Source organism: Glycine soja, chromosome 1, assembly GCF_004193775.1.
Source record: "Glycine soja cultivar W05 chromosome 1, ASM419377v2, whole genome shotgun sequence".
NCBI classification, from domain to species: Eukaryota; Viridiplantae; Streptophyta; class Magnoliopsida; order Fabales; family Fabaceae; genus Glycine; species Glycine soja.
This window is the reverse complement of record NC_041002.1, coordinates 1,231,147-1,248,634: the sequence shown is the minus strand read 5'-3', so window position 1 is coordinate 1,248,634 and position 17,488 is coordinate 1,231,147. Positions and strand designations below refer to the sequence as shown.

Genomic DNA, 17,488 nt, shown 5'->3' with positions numbered 1-17,488 from the left:
CATTCTCATTAACCCTAAATCCCTAACCTTCACATTACACCAAAATCCTTAGTTCCCTAATTACAACACGAGCCCAAACCGAGCAACCTCCTCATCATGTTTGCCACCTCCTTGTCGACATCATTTCCATGGAAAGGAGTGCATCGTTATACAACTCTGAGTCCCAAACTCACGTGATGTGTTTGTGTAATGTAAAGGTCTCATTGGTGACATCATGGCCTGAGGATAATTCATGGGGGCATTTTTATGGTTGTGAACTATATAAGGTAAACAATAGTCTTTAGTGTTGATTTTGTTATAGGTAGAAAAGGGTGTCAATTTTTTTGAATGACATGATCCAGTTATCAATCGTCGTGAGAAAAGGATCATTGTAGCATTGATGAAGAAGGTTGTTGAATTCAAGGTCAGAGAAAAAGGTTTTCAAAGTTGTTTGCTTGGGTCATTGTTTGCTTGTTGGTGTTTTTATTATGTAGTAGGGGAATGTGATGTAATGGTGGTAATAGTAATCCATTGCATTTGTGGTTTGGGTTTAGGATGAAATTAAGGTTTATGAGTTGTATTATGTGGTCTTAGATCAAATTAGTTATGGTATTTGTATCATGTTGTGTTCGAGCCCTGCATAATCCCGAACTTTATCGAAAAGTGTACTGAGTCGTTCAAATAATAATAAAATGGCAAGAAACCGAGTCAGGGAACTTGTTTCATTCAATGAATTTTATTCAGCAAGTAGACATTGATATAAAGACATGCAAATAAAGATGAGCAAAGGATGTATATACTGTAAATCTAACTAATTACAAGTTACGCTTATCAAAATGGGAGAGAAAACAGATGATTAAAACGTCAAGTCCTTCTGATGAACGCTTGATGTAATTAAAAGATTTTTCTCTATTTAAGATTATTTTTGTGTTCTATGCTGAGAACTAAAATACCAAATACCGATTCCTCTCGTGAATGAACTAATTCTAATTAAACCTCATTCTCGAATGTCTAGTCAAACTTAGCCTAACCGAACAACATTACAATCACAACACATCAAAAACTAAAACCCTACACTCTATGTCTAACAATGCAGTTATCTAGCCTTACTCTATTTAGTTCTAAGGATTAATACATTTTTCAATGCTAAAAATCCTAACTTTACATACAAATGGGTGATCAAACAAAAAACATACAATAATTAAGTGCAAATAAAAGCAATGAACACCTAAAACAACTTTTATGATTATGTGTTATAAAATTAGATTCATATCTTTAATAGTTTTAGGAAGGTTAATTCTTTTATATTTTTCTATTTTGAATATTAATAAACATGAAATAAATAATTATAAGAAAATATTTGATAAATGATTGAATTTCTTAAGCATACTGATATGATTTGATTCTCTCACAATACATATGGACGTATGAAAAAAATATATTTGAAGAGACAAAACCTATTTCGGTGATCTCTAAGGCATGACTCCTCTAGTACTAGATTTTGTTGGTCATTGGCTTGACAAGCTTACAAGCCAAGGTTCAACAATTAAAAACCAGAAATGAAATTTTCATTTGGTGCAGATTCTATATCATTTACAAAGTCAAGGCTTGCATGGATTATTATGAACATGCTAAATATGTACATTTTTATTTTCCTATATACCTCCACGCACATGATTTGTCTAAGGTTCTATAATAGTTTGAAAACACTCCAGATTAGGATAGCAAGCAATTCTTCGACGACTAAAACGCCGCCTAACAGATTACTACGTTACCAAGTTCCATGCATTACATTTACATTCTGAAAGGTGCAGTAAAAGGAAATAGTCTCGGTGTACAATCATCTAGTCTATATCAAGAAAAGGGTACTTGGATTCAACATAATTTTCTTTGTCCCATAGGAATGATCCAAAAGCAAGTGCCTCCAAAACTAGCATAGTCAAGCCCGAGAAAGTGAGTGAAAGCAATTCATCATTGGATGTTTCAATTGAACCATCCTCGGAGACACGAATATCTGGCCTTCCAAACAGGGCCTGAGTTTGCTTTTCAATCAATGATATAGCTTCCTTCGATCGTACAGTAGCAAGTCTCTGAAGTGTCTCTGCGTCCAACTGCATCACATAAGCTCTTAGTCTGAAAGATCTGCCTTCATCAGTATCCATGTGATCACTGTCATTGTCATAATCGTGTACTATGATTAAGGAATCAGGATCCCAAAGCTTGATGCCTGGTGATGGTTCATCAAAACTTTTAGCTTTTCCAAAATCCTTGGGGAGGGTTCCCATTGACCTTTCAAGTTGAAACCGTTCATCAATTCGTTTGAGGAAGTATCCATACATTATAGAAGCAGCATACAACTTTCCCAGTTTAATTTTACTAATTTGAACAACTGTCTGGAGAGGGCCCACAAGGCGATCTCCCAGTACCAGAGATAAGTGACTCTGAATCATCTCAAATGCCTCTGGAGAATGAACCCCTTCTAGTTTCAGCTCTTGATTTGGCCATAAATCCACTCGACCAGTGGGATCTGATGTTGCTGATATTTTTGGGATCATTGAAATATTGTTCTCTAAAAATTTATGTACAATTGAGCAGTACAATATCTCTTCCAATGTTGTTCGCTTTTCTTTCTCTTTGACTTCCGCTATCCTCCTAACCAAATTCAGATTTAACAAAATTAATCACTTAGGAAAAATACAATCAGTAACTAAATAAGCAACCAATTGATGCAATTATATTCTTGATGTAAATTGTTTTAATCTTCCAGAGTTTGACATTGGGACCATAAGAATGAAGAACATAAAATCTCCAATTAATTTACAAGTAAGTCATGCATTTGTTTATGTTAAACTTTGACACAAATTTCTACTAGATTTTCATTCTAGAAGAAACTAAATGTATCCAGAGGATATTGTAATCTCTTGATGGCTCATGCATCATATCAAATGGAAAATATGAACTCACTAAAAATATATCCAAGTTTTGTTTCAATATTCTTGTATGTTACTCATTAGTGCCATTGATATTTTAAGGGTTTTTCCCAGTCATAATAAATAGACTTTCAGTGTAGCTTATCTAAAAACACAGCCTTATATTTTATTTCACTAAGTCTTTAACTTATTAATAATTTCTGCATTTTTAGTAAGAAATTGAAGAAATTCAAGACAGAAAAAGAAAAACATTAGAGGGAAGTTAAAACTATGCAGGAAAATTCTCATACATTAATTCTCGTAAACACATTTGATGCAGGAAAGGTGCTACATATAGGATAGTGCAATATCCAGTTAGAGCAATTGAAAAATTGAAGTACTTAACCAAATCTTCCAAGAGATTGTATTTGCAGTTAATTACATCTCTATGAACCTAAATTTGCTATAGTAGTCCTAAAAAGTATTTCAATTTTCTCAATTTTTCCTTACCACATGGGTACTTCTAGTTAAATCAAAGTAAAGAAGAAAAAGAAAAAAAAACTTGTTCGACTTACTTGTAAAGGGAATCAAGAGATGAATCAGAAGATTCATTCTGAGCATCTCTAGCAGTCTGAAGATTCTCTAGTTGTTGATCAATGGCTGCTGGTAGTAGATGCGGATGGGTATTTGAGATTTGTTCCAAAAGCTGACCAACTGGTGACTCAAATTGGAGGGGAGCAAATGGCACCAAATTATCCCTTGGATCAGCAGATGCTCTTGCAACTAAGCCTCTAGCTCGGAAATTGTAGAGTTCATTGTAGTGCTTGGGATTGTAAGATGAAGGACAGCTCTGCAAAAAGTATAACATTTTAGAGGTGAGTTGAGTGATAATTCAATGGTAGACGATAAGTTAATTAATGTATCTATGAGAACTTCTAAAAGAACAGAAGTATCCAAGTTAGTGAAGAAAAAAATTAGAATAAAAAGATGAGTCAAGACTAAAGAATAAAATACAAATTGTATGCAGGAATCAAAATGGCCTGCTTATTGATAACAAGTGTAAAGTTATATACTGGAAAAAAGGATCTACAAGGTGCATATTAAAGCAATTTTTTTCTTCTTGAGTTAAAGACCAATCAAGCTAGAAGCCAAAAGGAAAAAAAGAACTTGTAGCTGGGTCAATGTAATTAACATGTTAATGATGAAGCTTGAGCTAATGCCTTCACAACTTGCAAACATGAACTACATAGAGTAGAGTAAGAACCATTCCAAAAAAAAAAAGTAATAAGTAACCAAGGGAGGGAAAAAAGTGTGAAGCATATTCAAATCCACAACTATCACAACAGAGAGCTGCTATAGCACTGAATCAATTTTCAAATGTGTAATTTTTCACTCTGATCCTATCTATTCCTATGAAGTATAAAGAACATGCATCGAAATAGCTACAGTGCTATTGCATTGCAGAATTCCTCAGGTCCACAATTACGTCTCCATCCGCTACACGTGTATGGTTGCAGCATGCATCCTGCATCTTCTTGTCATCTCTAGCAAGTCTCCGGTCAATTGAACTTTTGAGCTAATATTACGCCAAGTTTTTTGCATTTATATTTATTTTCATACAGCTAGTTTCTTATCAACTATTAGCCATCCTAGTAACTCGAGTTAGTTGTTAGTTACCTAACTAACTAAGTCTGTTAGTTGTTAGTTACCTAACTAACTAAGTCTGTTATAATTAGTTAGAGGCAGTTAGTTTTCTGTTATGGTAGTTATAGAGTATATATAAGTAATGAAAGATACTTTGTATTAACAATTCTGATCCATTTTTCTATAATAAGATATTCTTCCTATTCCAATAATTTTCTTCGCAAGCTATCTCTTCTTTTTCATTTTGAGTTCGTCCATGGCATTCCTATATATCTTTGATATCAACATACAATTGATATATCATATATTTCAATAGCTATGCGACACTATCCGTTATATGATATGGTGGATTAGTCGCTTTCTGCCATTTTTTCGCTATCCACAATCAACAATACTGTTCACTTTGAGATAAAAACAAATTTCGCTGCCAATTTTCCGAATTAAATTAATCGCAATTGTCCAACACAGTATCAATAATGGAAAGATGTTAATAACGAGAAGTAAAAACGAAATGATAGAAAGCTTACTTTAAGAAATCCCCCAGACAGAAAACCCTTGGCGTCAGAAACTGTGAAAGCATGCAAATGGCGAAATTCCGGAAGTCTGAGAGATGCCGAAGGTGGAAGCACCACCAAAACGTCGCTAATAGCACCCGAAACCAGCATATTTATTCAGAATTGTCGCGCTCCTGCGATTAAGGCTATATATAGCGGAGAAGAAGCGAAGGCCAAGGGTTTCAGAAAGTTAGCGGGTCGTTAAAACAGTTTGCTTCCGATAACAATGATTGAATAAATATAAATATAAAATACATGCGATTCTTGAGGGAAAGGAAGAAAAATCTGCTCAGTTTCAAAGCTCTTTCTTGAGAAATTTCGAGCATAAAAACAGAAAAAAGACAGTAAATTCCTATATACGGGGAATTATTGAGTTCCGAAATTGTTGCAGGAAATTGAGCATGCAAAAGCCGTATAAGCTGGAGATGAAAATTGATTTGAGAGTTTCGGGAATTGTTACCTGCTCAATTGAAATTGAGAAACTCAGTGAGGTGTCAAAATTCTTGTGTCAGGAGGAGTTTGGGATTCTTGGAGAAGATGCCACACCAACACCGCCGAAATTTTGGGATGGAGAGAAGAACACGGCTACCACAAATACTGAAAAACAATTTTCTTTTCTTTTATAACCGGATATTAATATTATTTTCTTAATTATACAACTTTTCAAAAGTGGAAGGTAAGATTTTGTGAAATGGAAATATCAATTTTAAGTATTTTAGGAGAGTCTTAAAAACAAATACTGTATTTAAAAAAAGAAAAACTCTAATAGTTATTCTAATGGGTGTGTACTAATATTTGATGTGCAAAGGTTTAGACTAAAAATTTATTAATTCTCTTATTCTTTAAATTTTAATTTAATAACATTATCATATTTTATTATTAAAAATATTTAAAATTAAAATATAATATAACTATCAAATTCAAATCTCTAACCTATTCAGGAAACAAAAATTAAATTTATTAAAGATTTCAATCATCAATTCTTAAAAAATTAATGTTTAATTTAGTTCTTAAATTTTATAAAATGTTGAATTGAATTTTCATATTTTAAAAAATTCCATTGAAATTCTATTTTTTTTTAAAAAAATTCATCTCAATATTGTCATTTTGGTCAATTTAGACTAACTCTTTAATAAAGTGTTTCCGTATCCGTCTCTTCTAGGAGGGTAGTTCGGTCAAATTTTCCGTGGCCGCTAAAAAGGGCTATCTCAATTTTTTCCTTCTTCTCCTCTGCGTTGCAAGATTCTTGGAAACCCCCAAATTCTTGTATTTGATTAGAAAAGGTAAGAGCTTGATCAACTCTAATACCAGCTGCTTTGTTTTTTCACACTCTTACGACCGTTCAGACGTTCAATTGCTTTGTTACCGTTGTGATTTTTCAATTTTATATAAGTTGGGTTTTCATGATTTTGATATTCTTTTACGTGCACGTTGTTAAAGTTGCTCGAGGATGAAAAATTCACGGCGTGGTGGTTTGGTGGCTGTGTTTATGTGACACTTTGTGCTGTGTAACATGTTTATCTAGAGCTGGGCATTATAGCCCGGTCCGTTTTGACCGCAGTTTCTGCGGGCAGTTCACGTTTTATTTTTAATGTGTTAATCTGAAGAAAAAAAATAATTTTATGATGACAATTAGTAAAAGTATAAAACAAGAAGACCTTTCCCTGATTCTACTGTTAGGTTTTTTGCCTGTGGGTCAGAATTGATGATAGTTAAAGTTTCTTTTATATATATTAGCTGCTAACAACTTCCCCCCATTGAAAAATTAAAGCACACTGTTTGTGTTTGGTGTTAATTCCTGATTACGACGAGTGTTTAAATTTGTTGCTAAGCTACAATCACTGAGGCCCTTTCCCCAATTCAACGTTTGAATACTTGTCAAACCAATTCATACTTGCCAAGGCCCAGTATGTTCATTATATTCATACGCACATCTTAGAAGTTTGGCTTAAATGTGATTTTTTTTAAAAAAAATTGTGTTTTTGTATGTGAACCACAGGCCAGCCCGTTAGGCTGCAGGTTATGCGGTGTGGTTACGGGCTGCCTTAATGAAAGCCTATTTATTTTGCGGCCTTAACGGACGAGCTATACGGTTTGTGGGTTATGCGGGTGCGGGTTCAAACCCGGACTCACCCACATACCCAGCTCTAGTGTTATCCCTTCTTAGGTTGGACATGAGAAGGGCAAGTGCATAGCTCGTGGTGCATGATATTTGAGGAAGAAACTGTATCCCTGTTTAGGCTATGTTATAAGTTTATGTCTAGGAAGTACAATCCATTTACTAGTAGCTTTTTATTATTTTTTATTTCTCCACTTGTGGATCAATGTAAATTTAAGTTCACCTAGTAAGTGACAAATAGGCTAAGGCTATAAAGGTAAGGGTAAGCCTAACCATATAACCTTCGTAGTTGCTCCGTGTTGTCTTTTGAAGAAGCCAAATAGGTGTAGAAAACTAAATCCTGTTGATCCCTGTAACAGATTAAACACTTCACCAACACCAGCAAGTTATTTTTCTTTCTTACACTTGCACAATAAATACTATACAGTCAGCCTGCAACTCAAGCTTTGGTCGTTTACCTCTTTCTGTTTTTATGTGATTTTTCTTTCTACATGATTGTTAGGTAAACTATTTCAACTTGAGTAGATAATTATTGGGTATTTGTTGTCCTTTTTTCCCCACAGAGAATAGCATATACTGGTTACTCCTTTGGTTTTGTTTCATAATTGAAATTGGGTCGCATGGTAGTTGAACTGGGTTCTGTTGGAGACTGATACTATTCTGTTAAAAGTGAATTGCTGTTTAACTATAATGCTCCGAGCTAAGTAACTAACAGTTACCAAGTGAATCTTGGGCCTGACTTTGCTATGTTATTGTACTTTTGTGCTAATCTTTTTTTTTGCCTTGTTTTTGATGCAGGTAACTGGTTATCCTTTCAGTGATTGTTTTTATCTGTATCAACCCCTTGGCAGTATTTTTCATTTTTCAGTTAAGGTATTTTTTCTTGATTTTAATATCTTTTAAGTTTTACCTAAGACTCAAATGTGTGAATTTGATGTTTTTTTTATTTGGATCCACTGCTTTGTTACATGAAGGTTGACAATTTTACTTCACTGTTACGGTACTGATTTTGAATCTGCTCAGAATAGAAGATGTATCTTTTAATAAATCAACAGTGTATTGGTATTTTGTAATTTGTATGGAAAGTTGGGAAACCTAATCGATAATCTTCCTAGATTGTCTGCATCATGCATCACATCATGATGGTTCTCAGTCAAAAAAGCTTTGGTCAAACAGTTTGGTCCCTTTGGGAGTTTTAGAAACTGATTCCATGTAAGTTCTGAACTGTTTTATTTATAACTAGTTTGGAACCGAACTGATTCGGAACCGGTTCTAGAACTGCTTTCTTGACCAAGCTGGTTCTGAACCGATTCATTGAAATCCTAACCGGTTTATGAACCATTAAAAATAGTTTGGTTATGAAAACTGAATCACATTATCAGTTCGGTTTTCCATCCTGAACTGAACCATGCCCCACCACAACTTCCTCACATCAGAGGTTGAACTGCACTAGAAAAGCTTTGCACCAAGAAACTTAAAGAGTTAAAAACAGACTTTTTTTCATGATTTATTCACTTTGTGCTTGCTTTACTGAAAGAATGCTTGCAATAATGGAAATGGCAAATTAGAGCAGTGGTTTGGTTCAGTTTGGTTTTCTATACCAGACCAAACTGTGATGAAATGTACATGTAATCATATTATTTTTAATTCTCATGATTAGTTTTATAATTTATTTTTATGAATGCAACATAGAAAAGTCTCATATATAACTTTGAGGTTCCTTCCTTCCAGGCTCCAGCTATCATATTTGGGTTGGTTTTTTAATAATAAAAAACTGATAAATTCCGGTTCAATACTCTTTGTTTCCCTACTGAGCAAGTTGCAACTCTTGGCCAAAATGGTAACTGAGTTAATCAATGCGAACCCTATCATATATGAAAAGAAAGAGCGTCGAGCTCCATCTGCTCCATCTGCTCCCCATGATGAGTATGCTGTCGAACCAATCCACCAACAAGAGGTTTTTGATATCCTTTTTTAAAAAATTTAAATTTCATTTCTTTTGTTTTTTCTTTCAGTAATTACTCGGAAAATTAAAAAGAGTTGATAATTGTAACTTTAATATTTTCTTAACATTCACAAATCATATAAGAGATATAAAGGACCCTGAGCATCCATATTCCTTGGAAGAGCTTAAGGTGATTACTGAGGAAGCAGTTGAAGTTGATGATCAGCGTAATTATGTGAGGTATTTGTGATTATTATTTTTTTTTTCATTTGTTGGGTTTCTTTTTGGATTATGGAATGTTTAATTTCCTTGTTTCTTCAGGGTTACATTTACTCCAACAGTGGAACATTGCAGTATGGCAACGGTTATAGGTCTATGCTTACGTGTCAAGCTCATGAGAAGCTTGCCTTCACGATACAAGGTATTCTCCATTTTTCTAAGTCTAGTAACTTGCTCTGAAAAATTGATTGATACTTGGAGTTGGAGAACCAAAAATGTATTGATGAGTTATTTGTTATATGATTAATAGAAGGGACTTTCTGTTGTGTGTGCATGGGCATATCATAAAAACTTACTAATTAGAAAGTTTTTTTTTTTCAAAGAAGAAACTATTTATTTATATAAAAAAATACAAAAATCCTTTACTAGTTTTTAAAAGTAATTTAACTTCCCAAGATATATAGAGGAGAACATGCTGGCTCCTGCCATTGGTTGGTATACCTGTTCCTTTCATGATATCTTCCACCTGCAATACTGTTTGACATCTTATAACCCACACTTTTTTTTCCTTCTCTGTATTATTTTTTGTATTGCTACCTAGTTATATGATAGTATGCATTATCAAACTATGGTTGTTATATGCATAATTTATACTTACATATTAAACCAAATATTCTACTGATCTGTGAATACTACATTATTTATGTTTTCCAATTCTGGTTAGGTGGATATCAGAGTGGCACCTGGATCTCATGCAACTGAAGCTGCAGGTTTTAATTCCTTACTTCTTTCTCTTTCTTCCTGTGGGTGTGTTAGTTACTGCACTACTTCAAATATTATCTAAACTCCAGAGATGTCTTTCTACTTAAATGATTGGCCATGCCGTTTCTTTCTTGGAGAGTGATGCATGCTGTTGCCAGACCTATTACAACACTCTGTTAACTTTTAGAATCCTTTTTTTTATAAATCATTGATCATGACACTCACACTAATGCATTTTAATTTTTTTTGTCACAAATATATATGCAGTTAACAAACAATTAAATGATAAAGAACGGGTGGCAGCTGCACTGGAAAACCCAAACCTTCTGAATATGGTTGATGATTGCCTTGCTCCATCTTATGATTGAAGGAACTTTTTTCCTCCTCCAATTCTCCAAATGCAATGAACTCTGTAGGTGCTTTTATGCCTGTCGTAGAAGTTGGTCAGCTTTATCTGTGTTTATGATATTTTTGGTTGCTGGCATATTGGTCATGCAATTCGTTGAATAGGAATACATAGTTGGAAATGTGATAGTTGAGAAGGTTCCGAGGTTATTTGATCATTAGCTCCAGAAAAGAAAAAGGAAATTCTTTCCATGTTTTGAAATTCTCAGCTCATGCTTCATAGATTGAACAATTTATACCATGTTTGGTTGAGAAGTTGTAAAAGATGAACATTTCATTAGCGATGGCAACACTTGTTGTCTGGCTTTTTTCATGGGTGAAGTTATGTCTCTGGAACTGCATCTGTCATGTGGTTATGCAGATTTTGTTGAATCTGCCAGCAGTTCTGTAACAGGGATTGGGGACCCATGAGATAGTCAACAGATGATATGGAGTCTTTTTTATTCTGTAACCTTTTCGAATGTGTATTTCTGATGCCCAATTTTATCAAATAATATTTTACTTTGGCTGACCAATTTTTTTTTAGCGATGGCAATACTTGAATGCTTAACTCACTATTTTACATCCCCAAATCTAAAACTGACAATAACCATGCTTGTAAATATCAGAAATCACTATTGTAGTACTTAAGATAACGTGAAAAGAAAAATAATAATTTTAGAAGACAATTTAGGATATTCTAATATATCAATATATAAAAAGAAGGAAGTCTGGTATAACTACTTTTTCACCTTCAAGAAAGGTGCTCATTGAATGTTATTTAACTTGTCATTCTCAAAGTCTCAATTTCAGAATATATTTTTTAATAACATCACCCACCAGATACTTATCCAAAAGGGTAAGAGATTACATTAATACATAGCAACTACCGTATCATTTTATTGGGCATGTATTTGAATTTGAAAACTAGATACTTCTTCTGGAAAAAGGGAAGAAATTGCATCAATACATGGCAAGGGAAGAGATAGCAAAAGATTGAGAGAATAAAGCAGAGGTCGAAATTCAAAATTTATCTTCTGTTTGTTTTTTTTCATTTTATCTTTTTCCTTTCACTCTCATTCCCTATTTTTATTTCCTGTTCTAATCTTCTATTCTCTTCTTTGTCACATGCTTTATTAATTGTTATTATTTTAATCTGGATAGAGGAACATGATGGTAGACATATTTTGACATTGGATCGTACAATATTTTACTGCAAGGAGGCGTTCAACGGACAGATACTGACTTTGTACTCATTGATGGTTTAGATGTTAACAAGTTTGTGATTTTTGATGTTTGATCGAAAGTTGGAACGGTAAGTTTTGATAAATCAAAGTTCAATTTTTTCTTTCATTGTTGTTGATTTAGCTGTCGGGGTTCATCAATTATTTTACTCATCCTTTGAAGTATTATTATTATTATTATTATATTTAGGTTTTCCACTTTGATTTCTTTAAGAATTGAGAAGGGGAATTTGAGTTTACACTCGAGAAAGGGAAGGGGTTTCACTGTTTATTGATGAAAATTGAACTCTAGGCTTATTCATTTGTGCTATGAAAATAACAGCAAAGAAAAATGACAATTTACGCATCCTACAATGCAAATTCTAGAGCAAACTATTTATTTTGCTTATACACTGGGACTAAACTTATTCATCGTTCTTCCCTTGTGTATCATATATGATATTATCAGCATTTATAATTAATAATTTTGAGATGATTTTATCCATAGAGTGCAGTTTTAAAACTAATTTTTAAATATATAGGAGCATCATTTTGACTTTAACCTAATTCCTATCTTAATGCTTTATTCTACACTAAAGAAAATTCTACAAGATAGATTGAAAGTTGATGGAGGTAGTAGCAAGAAAACAAGGGAAGAGTTTTGCAAAGGCTTATAGAGTAGAAAAAACAACAAAAAATGTTGAAAATCTCGGAGCAAAGGCTACGAATAATTGGGGTGGAATTGATAAAGATTACAATGCTTACTTTTTTCTCTACGTAAAATTTGTGAATTATGGTATTGAAAAGGAATTTTATACAATGTCTTATCTTTTCATATTTTATGTCCCGGGTGATTTGATCCATTGTAGGGCATGGATAGTTTGGGGTTGTAAAAATATATATCCAATTGACTTCATAAACAGATTAATAGTTTTTTTTTCCCTTAAGTTGTCTTTTCATAAGCTATATCAGATTGCTAAATGCTATTGATCTTTCCTACTGTAGTATTTGGACCAAAGTCTCTAAATAATATGCCAATTTCTATATGTAAAATGAATAAAAAAATAAAGCATAAATCATTTTTAATATTTCAACTATGAAATGTTTTATTTAAAAATATTTATGTATTTTTAGATTATTATTATTTACATTTTTATTAATATTTATATAGGGCCGAAATTCAAGGTGCTACATATTGCATTAAGAGTTTTCATGTCTGATACAACTATGTAAATTTCAACATAAAATAGAAGCCCGTGGCTGATTTTTTTATTTTTAACAATTTGAATTTATTTATTATTTACTTTAAATATACGATATGAATATCTTGCATCTTTTATAAAAATTAAATATTAGATATGAGGCTAACTGTGCACAGATTGGTTAAAAACTTAATATATATATATATATATATATATATATATATATATATATATATATATATATATATATATTAAAGTAATTGCAGCAATATCTTCTCACTTACTATCCCAAATATAAAATAAACAAGAGTGACTATTAGATAATTTATGGCATATCTGTAAAAAAATAAAAGCTAATTTAGTGGCATATGCTTTATAATCTGTATCCTGATACCCAGTTAACTGTTCACGCGAAGTTACAATTCGGTATAATTTTTTAGTCTAGAAAACAAAATAATATATCAAATATAAATTTATGGTTTTCTTGCATTTTGTTTTTCAACTTAACTATTTGATTTAATGTGTTATTTTCTTTATTGTAAACGGGATGGATATTTTTCATGGAATATAAAGAAAAATTTAGACTTAAATCATACGATGAATATTTTTCCTTAAATTATCTTAAAATTTGAATTACTTGAAATAAATTATAGTCTATTATAATTTACTGTATTTTTTCTTTGCTTACTATCTTCTGACTAAACTAATTTTTCCTTAAGTAATTAGTTTACATTTATCTAAATGGTAGAAATTAATATTTAGTGGATAAATTACAAATTTGATTTCTCTATTTATTTACTTTATTCAATTTGATCCCTCTTTTAATATAGGTCCAATTTAATCATTTTTTTTTTAAAATGTTTCAATGTGATTATTTGGTTCAATTGAGACTGACGTATTGAAGCATTTTTTAAAATAATGAAATGAAATAAAGTTTTTCTGAAAAATAATGTACTAAATTTATGAGAAACCGGCTACATTTAAATATTTTTTAAGAAATAAGGGACTAAATTGGACTCTTTATTAAAAGAGATCGAGACCAAAGAATAAAGTAAACAATTAGAGGAATCAAATAGTAATTTAACCAAATTAAATTTTAAAAAATTGTACTCCTTTTACATGATACTGAAAATTTTAAAAACTTAAATTATAAAAACATTTTTTTACATATTAAAACCATTAGGTAAATTGATTAGTATAGAACATATGCATAAAATATACTATAAGTGGATACAGAGTTTGCTTTGTCATATTCATTTCTCTTGACAAGATTAAATACAACAAATAAAATTTATCGTCTTATAATCTTTAATTTATAAAAAAAAACATTATTTCATAAAGATACAACATTATATTTTCATAAATTTCTACCTGCCAGTATACTTTAATAAGAATTCAGTAGAATCAGCTTAGTAGCAAGGGGTTTGGGATGCTATTAAAAAAAAAAAAAAAAGCAAGGAGTTTGGGTGACTTGAAAGTGTCATTGGTTCCAACCTTGTTATAAAAAAGAATACTTATAAAATACATTCTAACAAAGGTTTCGTTATCAAGTTGAAAATTATTACTACCATATATACACTTTAAATCTCAATCAACAAAATATATGCCGGATGTAAGTAAGTAAGTATATTCTATTTATTTTTGTCCTTCCATCTCTATGCTTATATATACTGTCATTGTTTTATGATGCTCCAATATGCTTTTAACTTCGAGTGCATAGGTCTTGATAGCCAATGTATAGTTTTTCGGAAAGCAAACTAAATATCGAGTTGTATCAAAGGTTAATTTGCTTTCGGGAATTGTCATGACACAACGTTCTTCTTCTCTTACTTTCCAACAATTTAAAAACAAATTCTTCCAAAATGATTGTTGACTATTATTGTTGTAAAGGATAATCTAGTGAGTAACATAATTTATTTTGATTTAGTGTATTTTTAGAACATAATTAATAGGATCCTTTTTTGTAAAAATGCATGGGTAATGTAAATACGTACCAACTTTTTATGAAGGTTTTTTGTGGTACATGAAAGTGATGATTAACATTTCTAACATTAAATTCTTTATAATATATATATTTAATTTATTTTTGTGTAAATATATTTTTTAATGTTTTAAAAAACACACTATTATAAAATATTTTGTATAAAATTTTATTCCTATATATTTATTGGATGAACTTTAATTTTTACAAAATTGGTTAGCAGGGTTGCTTTGGTACTTTTTGTTTATATATATATATATATATATATATATATATATATATATATATATATATACATACTAGTCACGCACAACTTGTGCAAATCTGGTGTCAATAAATTTTTTATAGTTGGCCTTTCAATTTTTTTAATAATTGTTTCCTCTATCATTCAAGTGTGACTCCGTTCCTCTTTATATAATTATATATATATTTTAAAATAATTCAATTTATAAAGCAGATTTTTCTTTAAATAGTTTTTAAATATTTTTTAATAAAAATTATCGTTGACTTCATTTGTTTATTTTTTAATAAATTGTATGCTTTCCGAACACATTGTAACAGACGGAATGGCAAAGTATTAATCCTGCCATTTTATTAAAAAGGATGACCATGATTGTTAAGGTTGACGAAACTTTTTTTTTTTTTTTTTGCCGTATATTCAATTAAAAGACAAATTATATACCTGTCTATGTGAAATGATGCAGGACTACAAATCAACTAATGTAAATTTTATATGTATAATAATAATAATAATAATCTTAATACGCCAAATCAAACCAATTTCAACTTCCTCCGTCTCACTCACCCAGAACTTCTTAATTTGCAAGAGGATAAGTTACCAGTTAAAAACAAAAACAAAACAAGGAGGATTAGTGATGACAGGGTGGATTAAAAGAAACAAGTTGCCAAGTTGATTATTTTGTCCCACATATTTAGTATTGATTATTTTGTATGCAAAAATCATTCAAGCAAGAACAAGGGATTCAAAATCGTTGCACGTTGTGCAATATTGAAGTCATAATTCACAATTCACAGTCACTACCACAATTTACTTATAATCGTGAGTTATAAATTTCAAGAGGCACTTATATTCGTTCATCCCATTCTGGGTGGATTAGGATTAAAAAAAAAGAGAAAAAAAAAGGAAGAGAGAAAGTAATAGATAATAATATTATAAGAAAAGAAGAAAGAAATAGAAAGAAAATGAGATAAAAATGAAATGAAAGAAAAAATAGATGGAAGGTAAAAAAAAAATTTCAAGTTTCAACAATAACCAGAATTGATTAAAAAAAAACATCCAGAATTGCAGGATTATTAAAAACGTCTTGACGAGACATTTTTCTAGTAGTAAGTGTATTTTATTAAAAACTAAAACATGACGTGGGTAAAATGACGCATGATTATTTATTAAATTGGATGATAGCTGTTTTAATTGGATTATACTAATAGGCAAATCATGCCAAATATAACTACTCCCATCCTTATTCCTGTAGTTTTCGGGCACTCTTTCTTTTGCAGTATTTTATTTTATATTTTGCTTTTTTGAAAAAGGAGAATTTGGACTAAATAATAAATGTATTTAGAGAAAACTTTTTACAAAATTAAAAATCTAATTTTTATAAAACAAAAATTAAAGTAGCTTTTAAAAAGTAAGTTTATTATTTATATACCTTTCGTTCCTTTTTCGTTGGGCTGCTCTTTCATGTTTCGGAAACCTTCCTCCTAGCATGAGATATAATGCAAGTATGAAGCACCAGATGATGACCACGGAATTGTTAGTAACGGATAACAGGCTCGTGCTAAGATTCATGGGTCCATGCTAAAATAGTGAGATTTTTTTTTTATATTTAAGTATTTAAAAATAATCATATAATATCATAAAAAAATATAATTAGATATATTTTTAATTATTGTAATTTAGTGTTTTTTATTTTTAGTTATTACAAATTATGTTTGTTTTATTTTTTGTTTCTATGATATTTTAGTTAACCCTTTCTTGCAAATTTAGTGTTTTTCATATTAAAACTATATATATATATATATATATATATATATATATATATATATATATATATATATATTATGAAAATACTAATTTTAGTTTTATTTTCTTTATATTTTTAATTTTTTTGGTATTTCTTCAATAGGTTGGTATATTACTTGAAAATTTAATCAATATAAATCTATAATTGAAAAATGTTAGTAAAATTAATTAAGAGTGTGACACTTTTTAATAACATATCACATTTTAATTTAAATAAAGAAGGAACATTAAATGCATAAAAACTTCAATTTATTTATAATAACAATATAAAATAATATAGAAAAATATTAAAAACTATATATATATAATTTAAAAAAAATAGGTTCCTTTTAATCGTGGATCCAGTGTTTGTCACACCTCCTAATGACTCTCTGCCCTTGATTGATACCGTAGTAAATTCAGGGTTTTGGTACACATACAAACATTTTTTTTTCACATTATTGGTCAGATTAGTTTATAAACTATTAAAAAAATTATAAACTCTACGACTATTTATTATTATTATTATTTACATGCAGAAGTC

At 30.7% G+C, this 17,488-nt stretch overlaps 2 protein-coding genes across 4 annotated transcripts; one reads left to right on the top strand and one right to left on the bottom strand.

The window, feature by feature from the left end:
* Positions 1-1,525: 1,525 nt before the first annotated feature.
* Positions 1,526-5,689, bottom strand: LOC114408272 (UV-B-induced protein At3g17800, chloroplastic-like). Its single transcript, XM_028371316.1, has 4 exons — positions 5,547-5,689; positions 5,060-5,232; positions 3,464-3,738; positions 1,526-2,631 (listed from the first exon to the last, which is right to left on the bottom strand). The coding sequence occupies exons 2-4, from the start codon at positions 5,195-5,197 to the stop codon at positions 1,824-1,826; spliced, it is 1,221 nt and encodes a 406-aa protein (XP_028227117.1). The 5' UTR covers positions 5,198-5,232; positions 5,547-5,689; the 3' UTR covers positions 1,526-1,823.
* A 550-nt stretch (positions 5,690-6,239) lies between these two features.
* LOC114408247 (protein AE7-like) lies at positions 6,240-11,051 on the top strand. Of its 3 annotated transcripts, none has more exons than XM_028371309.1 (7): positions 6,240-6,369; positions 8,004-8,078; positions 9,025-9,169; positions 9,285-9,390; positions 9,472-9,571; positions 10,094-10,139; positions 10,399-11,051. In XM_028371309.1, the coding sequence occupies exons 3-7, from the start codon at positions 9,043-9,045 to the stop codon at positions 10,497-10,499; spliced, it is 480 nt and encodes a 159-aa protein (XP_028227110.1). In that variant the 5' UTR covers positions 6,240-6,369; positions 8,004-8,078; positions 9,025-9,042; the 3' UTR covers positions 10,500-11,051. The 3 variants fall into 3 exon arrangements, with proteins under 3 accessions (XP_028227110.1, XP_028227108.1, XP_028227109.1); XM_028371307.1 differs by having other exon boundaries at positions 8,937-9,169; XM_028371308.1 differs by lacking the exon at positions 8,004-8,078 and having other exon boundaries at positions 8,937-9,169.
* The last annotated feature ends 6,437 nt before the right edge of the window (positions 11,052-17,488 follow it).

Coding starts and splice junctions, on each gene's coding strand:
- LOC114408247 (XM_028371308.1), top strand. CDS start 9,043: ATGGTAACTGAGTTAATCAATGCGAACCCTATCATATATGAAAAGAAA. Junction 9,391..9,471: donor GATCAGCGTAATTATGTGAG/GTATTTGTGATT, acceptor TTGTTTCTTCAG/GGTTACATTTACTCCAACAG. Junction 10,140..10,398: donor TCATGCAACTGAAGCTGCAG/GTTTTAATTCCT, acceptor ATATATATGCAG/TTAACAAACAATTAAATGAT.
- LOC114408272 (XM_028371316.1), bottom strand. CDS start 5,197: ATGCTGGTTTCGGGTGCTATTAGCGACGTTTTGGTGGTGCTTCCACCT. Junction 3,739..5,059: donor TGTCTGGGGGATTTCTTAAA/GTAAGCTTTCTA, acceptor TACTTTTTGCAG/AGCTGTCCTTCATCTTACAA. Junction 2,632..3,463: donor TCTCTTGATTCCCTTTACAA/GTAAGTCGAACA, acceptor GAATTTGGTTAG/GAGGATAGCGGAAGTCAAAG.